At 45.7% G+C, this 5,928-nt stretch overlaps 1 protein-coding gene across 1 annotated transcript; it reads right to left on the bottom strand.

Moving 5' to 3' along the window:
- Positions 1–628: 628 nt before the first annotated feature.
- Positions 629–5,297, bottom strand: LOC102714566 (galactan beta-1,4-galactosyltransferase GALS1-like). The gene is made up of 2 exons (XM_040525578.1): positions 3,885–5,297; positions 629–2,056 (listed from the first exon to the last, which is right to left on the bottom strand). The coding sequence occupies exons 1-2, from the start codon at positions 5,108–5,110 to the stop codon at positions 1,711–1,713; spliced, it is 1,572 nt and encodes a 523-aa protein (XP_040381512.1). The 5' UTR covers positions 5,111–5,297; the 3' UTR covers positions 629–1,710.
- Between the last annotated feature and the right edge of the window lie 631 nt (positions 5,298–5,928).

Genomic DNA, 5,928 nt, shown 5'->3' with positions numbered 1-5,928 from the left:
TAGACTGTAGCTCGGAGATGCTACCGTGTCTAAATGTTTGACGCTGTTGACTTTTTTATATACGTTTGAGTATTCGTCTTATTAAAAAAACTTTCAAATATTTAAAAATATATATACATAAAAATATATTTAATAATAAATAAATTGATATAAAAATAATTAATAATTATGTAAATTTTTTGAATAAGACGAGTAGTCAGACGTGTATAAAAAAAATCAACGATATTAAATATTTAGGGACGGAGGAAATAGTTCTATTCTCTTGTTTAGCGTGGTGTCTTCGGTAGTTTGAGCGAGCGTCTTTGCTGTTTGGCTCGGTGGTTGCTGCTTTTGCCTTTCGTGGCCGGTTGCGCAGCAGGGTTCGAATGGTCGGAGTTTGTAGCGAGTTTCCTTTGTTACTTTCTGTGCTCATCTATAAGCTGGCAACCCCCAGCAAAATGTTACTCTGTATCCGTCCGTCGCTTTAGTAAAAAGCTAGGCCAATAGGGCTTTTCTCTACGAAGTTGATACTCATTATTAATAGAGAATATAATATACGATGAATGGGAAAAGAATCGAGTATTCATAGTTTTGTGAAATTTAGTAAGATGACAAGTATTAACTATTTCAAGAAAGTTAGTAGCAGTGTTTTTTTACTATTTAGTAGAGCATATAAAGAGAAATATATCAATACGGGTACAAACAAAAAAAAAATAATTCAGGGAGCAGAGTGGTGGGAGGCCTTGGGAGTAGTGAGAATTTGTCGATTAATTTGTTTTCTTGCTCTCCGTATGTTTGTGCTTCTCTTTCTCGTCACTGTCTGTGTCTCCAACTAGTTCCTCTTTTCTTCTCTTCTCATCCGTAGTGAGACAAGATCGCAGCTTGAGGGGAGGAAGGAGGCCACCCTCAATGTCTCATGTGTTGCAGGGGAGAGGAAAGTGGCTGCCGGCCCCACTGCCAGGGTTAGGCATCGTCCATCTTCGCGTTGCATCTGGACGGTCACCTGCGCTTCTGCGGAGCAGCTACCCCGTCCATGTCGCACGCCTTAAAACCGGCGTCATCATCCTCACCTTCTGCTCCACCCTCACCATCGGCGCATCATCATCCCCTTCATCCTCTCGCTGCCATAATGGTGCACTGAAGTATGTGAAGGCAACCCCGTGCCTAACACATAACATGCTGCTCCCCTTCTCAGATTCATCACCAGACGTCTCAGTTTTGAACTCTTCTCACAACATGGTACACAAGATACATCGCGCATCGCCTGACCTCCACTGTCAAAAAAACAGTAATCAAAATGCTTCTATCCCCCTTTTTAATGCAGTTTGGACAATTGTTTCATAGATATCCAATCTTCCATTAAGTTAGACAATGAGACAGCTTTACAATGCCCCCTATAGGAGATGACAAGAATCTGACAAAGGTACACAGTCAGTCTAAGCATAAATCTATAAAGTGATATGGAATGCTAGGGAGAAGGAAAAGAAAAAAAGGGAAAGAAAGGAAAGGAAATCGCGGCACAAATGCTGTTGCCTCCACAGGGAGGAGAATGCTGAACAGGACCAGAACTTTACAGCTCTGCTTGGACACTGGAGTTGGATCCCTTCCCTCTGATTCTCGGAGTTGCGAGTTGGAGCTCAAAACAGGTGGCTACAGGTGGACACTAGGAGGACAGCAGGTGTCCTGAAGAACAGAATCATATATTTACCAGCAAAGTGTTACATCCAGATGCTATGTATGGATATCCCCAATTGTCTGCTTCTCAAAGCGTCTGATCTCCCCGGCCAAACGCTTCATCTTATCATCATAGACATACGCTATCCCCTCGAACATTACCTTACTGCCATTGACAGGTTTTGGCACGAATTTCCGGCAAGGCTCCCCCATGACATTGATAGAATTATGATAGTGGTAGTATCTGATCAAGGTTTCTGTCTTATGAGTTGTCCGCCCATATACATTTTGTGACATGTGCACACCAGTGGAGTATGCGTTCCGTGCTTGGATTGCATATTTGCGGTCTCGCCTTACTCCAGTAATTGAATTGCGGAAGACAAGTTTTTCGAAACCCCATTCCCTGAAAAGAAGTCACAGACAAGGTGCATTAGCATTGGCAGCACAAAAAAAACATCCAGAATTATATCCAAATAAGCCACAATAGACACCCCATAATACATCCGTTAAAAGAATTGATGCAGGGGTGCTTTGCTCATGAAATGCAGTATCATTTCATAACTAACAAACGGTCATTGGCAGATGTTTGTATCAATTGAACTCCTGCTACAGTAAACTAGAAAACCGTGGAGCTATAACCTAGCAAAATTACATCAGAAAACTGCTCCTGATGTTTGGGATCATCCATAGCAGGTCGGAATACACTGACAGACATGCTGTGCAGCTGTCTAAAAAAATACTGAGAAGTTCATATAACACCTAGTACATAAGACTTATCTGAGGTCCAATAATAGAACAAAAGATCAGAAAAAATTTTATTCAATGAACTAGTAACGAAAAAGTGATGCTGTTAAATACTTTTACTTTGGAAAGGAAAAGTGGCTGTGTTGTTGATAGTAAGTAATTTCTCATCAGCAACCAGTAAATTGATTTCTGTTCTTAACAAGTTCACTGGAACAAGAAAATTTGGAATGCTAACTTAACTATCACAAGTTGATATTACAAGCTATTGATCTAATAATAGGTCTATTATTCCAACAGCTACAGTGAAATCCAAACATGCTGCATAGTTGTAGAACCACTTGGCATAAATGTAAGATAGTTTTGGGAAGACATTATAGAAGTTCCCACAAGCATAGTGTTTCCCACTTCTATTGGTGTAATCCTCCACTTTATACCCAAGTCATGTACTCATCAGCCCACTCTCTTCCAGCACTACAGTACTAATCCCAACTGGGTACCACACCCCTTCCCTTCTTAAAATTCCAACCAGGCTATGTTTTTTTATGAATTTCTTTGTTTCCTAAAAATAGTGGCTTATAACTTCCATATTTTTTACATAGACTTCTCTGTTCTTGGTAGACTACTTTTATATCATCCATCTAGACAAGGTGGCACATATTGTCTTTTTAGGTAATGCCTAAGAATGAATTTATGCAAAATAATAGAGGGAAGTAACCCCAATCGCTGGCATTAGTTGCCACAGGGATAAGTTTAATTCAGTAAATCCAACAAATATGTTACAGCAATGGACCAGGGTCCAGCGCAAAAGTGGCTTCAATCATGCAGAAACCAAGGGAGTCGCACTGCTCAAACAACCTACTACATAAACAAATAGCAGCAATTGTCTCTTGACTCTATTCTCTTAGCTGTTTCAAGTATAATGTGCTCCCACTGAGGCCATTCTAACCCACAACTATCAAATAGTTTCCATACTTGTCATGTCATATAGACACTATGTATAGAAACTATGTATTCAATGTTGTTTTAAAATTAAATTCTCATCCAATCATCTCTCTTCTCTCTCCTTTTATTCATCTATCATCTTGTTTTTTTCTTGGTTCTTGTGTAGAGATGGTTTCTTGTATGAGAAATGATTTTTTCATCTTTTTTCCTCTCTCCTCGTTAACTTCCTAGCCACATAAGATTTTGCTTATGTGGTAATATATTTAATGCTATGGCAACTAGATGATATGGAGAGTTGGAGATGGCCTGGTTAGGACTCCAAATTAACAGTGACTAGAGAAGCATTGTACATCTGTGATACTTTTCTCTGCAAAGAATCTTATGTCCTCCACAAAACAAATTGTATATGCCAATTGCAGTATAATATATGCAGGAGTCTATTACGCGAATCTAGGTGGATTCCCGCTGAAATAGCATGGTATAAACAATTGGACCGACAATTAACATAGGGAAATGCAAAACTAAGCAAGAAAAAAAATGCAAACCTCGAGTAGTCCTCGGTTGGATCGTCCACGCAGAGCTTGCTGGACATGGGGTTCTGCTCGATGGTGAACTGCGTGTACCGCTCGAGCGGGCCGAGCACCTGCTCCAGCGTGCGGCCATCGGGGAGGTAGATGTACTCGTCGACGTCGAAGAAGAAGGTCCAGTTCGCGGCGTGGCGGTAGCGGTGGAGGCAGTCGTTGACGACGAGGAACTGGTTGTAGTAGTAACCGTCGTACTCCTCCTGCGCCCGGATGTCCTGGACGGTGACGCGGCCGGCCCTGACCCACGGATCCAGCACCGCCCTGACCTCCGGGGTGACGCCGCCGGCGTCGTGGAGGACGAAGTGGGACCTGGCGCCGAAGAAGCGCGCGTGGTAGGCGAGCCACTCCCGCATGCGGGCGGCGCTGAGGTTGCCGTAGAGGGAGGAGCCGCAGTAGAGGTAGTCGTAGGGAAAGGGCGGCCGGAACCGGGACTCGTCGTAGGAACCCGGCGCCTCCTCGAGCGCGACGAAGCGCTCGTACCGGCGGGAGGCGGTGGAGTAGTAGGCGTGGACGAGGAGCCTTCCGCCGCGGTTGTCGGCGTTGGGGTTGGAGGGGAAGGTGCAGTTGACGACGACGACGGTGTAGACGCGGCCGTAGCCCCAGTCGGGCAGCATCTTGTAGGCCTTGGTCCGAACCGGCCGCGGCGGCGGCGCGCCGCTCTCGCCCGGGTTGGGCAGCCACTCGCACTTGAAGTAGGGGTTGCTGAAGACGTGCGCCGGTTTGGAGGCCAGGCCGACGATGGCGAACGTGCGCGGGCCGCCGCGGTAGGCGCCCATCTGGACGAAGAGCGCCGCCGCACTGCCGTACGGCCGGAGCTCCCGCTTGTTGGGGTCCCGCGGCCGCGGCGCAGGCAACAAGGCCGGCCTCGTCGTCACCGTGGCGGCGGTCGGTGCGCCCGTGTCGGAGCTAGCAGTGGAGTTGGCGGCGGCGGCGGTAGAGACGGCAACAGCGGCGGTGGGTAAGCGGGGGAGGAGAGGGCAGGACGAGGAAGAGGAGGAGGAGGAGCGGGCGGCGGGGAGGAGGACGAGGGGCTGGTAGGGGTGGAGCTGCCAGAGCGCCATGAGGAGGGTGAGGAGCGCGAGGGAGGCGACGAAGGACTTGACGTCGAAGCAGGAGAGGCCGCCGAGGCCGAGCAATGCCGGCCCGCCCCCGTCCTTGTTCCTCCCGGCGGCGAGGACGGGCTTCATCGATCGATCCGGCGGGCCGGGGCAGAGGAGCGTGGCTGGATCGAGCCTCCGCGAGGAAGAGGGACTGAGGGAGACGAAGCTACGGGGAATGGGGAAGAGAGCGAGAGGGTGAGTGAGGGAGAGAGAGAGAGAGAGGAGGAAAGGTGGTGATGATGAGTGAAGTGAGCCTTGGGGTACTGGAGTAGGGAGTAGGGATTGTGGCCGTGTGGGTGGATGGATGGAAGGAGAGCTGCTGCTTCCAAGTTGGAAAGCTTGTGATTAAGGCTGTCTTGTTCCGTTAACCAAGGGGAATAATTAACATTTTGTTGTCCTTTATTACTAATGATGATAACACATTTGTCAATACACTTCACATGCCATAGACAGCGAATGTCAAAACTGTTATCTGTCATTTCTAAAAGTGGAAAGAAATTAAATATCCCTAACCAAGGGATCTAGAACGAAAGATTGGATAAATTTCTACATATAATTAAAATATATTGTTTCACATTTTGAAAAACATATGGGTAAAAGCCAACCAAAAAATTACCTTCAAATATTAACACTTCAAATATTAACATTTTTAGGATTTAAATTTCTTAACGCAACTAAAGTATGTGTGCGCTAATTCCCATAATTTCCATCACTCCAATGATACCAAAACAAACCTAATGCTTAAAATGGAAATCTAATCAATTAAAACATTAACGGCTGATGACTAAAGAGAATTCTTTTAGCATCTTCAAGATTTATACTACTAAATAATCTACAAAAGGCTTATATTTTGGAATGGAAGCAGACGCAGTCGGCTGTTTGGATTCAAATAAAATGAAACGATT

The sequence above is a fragment of the Oryza brachyantha genome, chromosome 6, assembly GCF_000231095.2.
Source record: "Oryza brachyantha chromosome 6, ObraRS2, whole genome shotgun sequence".
NCBI lineage: Eukaryota > Viridiplantae > Streptophyta > Magnoliopsida > Poales > Poaceae > Oryza > Oryza brachyantha.
This window is presented reverse-complemented; position numbering and strand designations above follow the sequence as displayed.

What these genes read in the sequence shown, in the direction of transcription:
- LOC102714566 (XM_040525578.1), bottom strand. Translation starts at nt 5,110, where the DNA reads ATGAAGCCCGTCCTCGCCGCCGGGAGGAACAAGGACGGGGGCGGGCCG. An exon ending in CCAACCGAGGACTACTCGAG is followed by an intron (nt 2,057 to 3,884) that starts GTTTGCATTTTT and finishes ACTTCTTTTCAG; the next exon opens with GGAATGGGGTTTCGAAAAAC.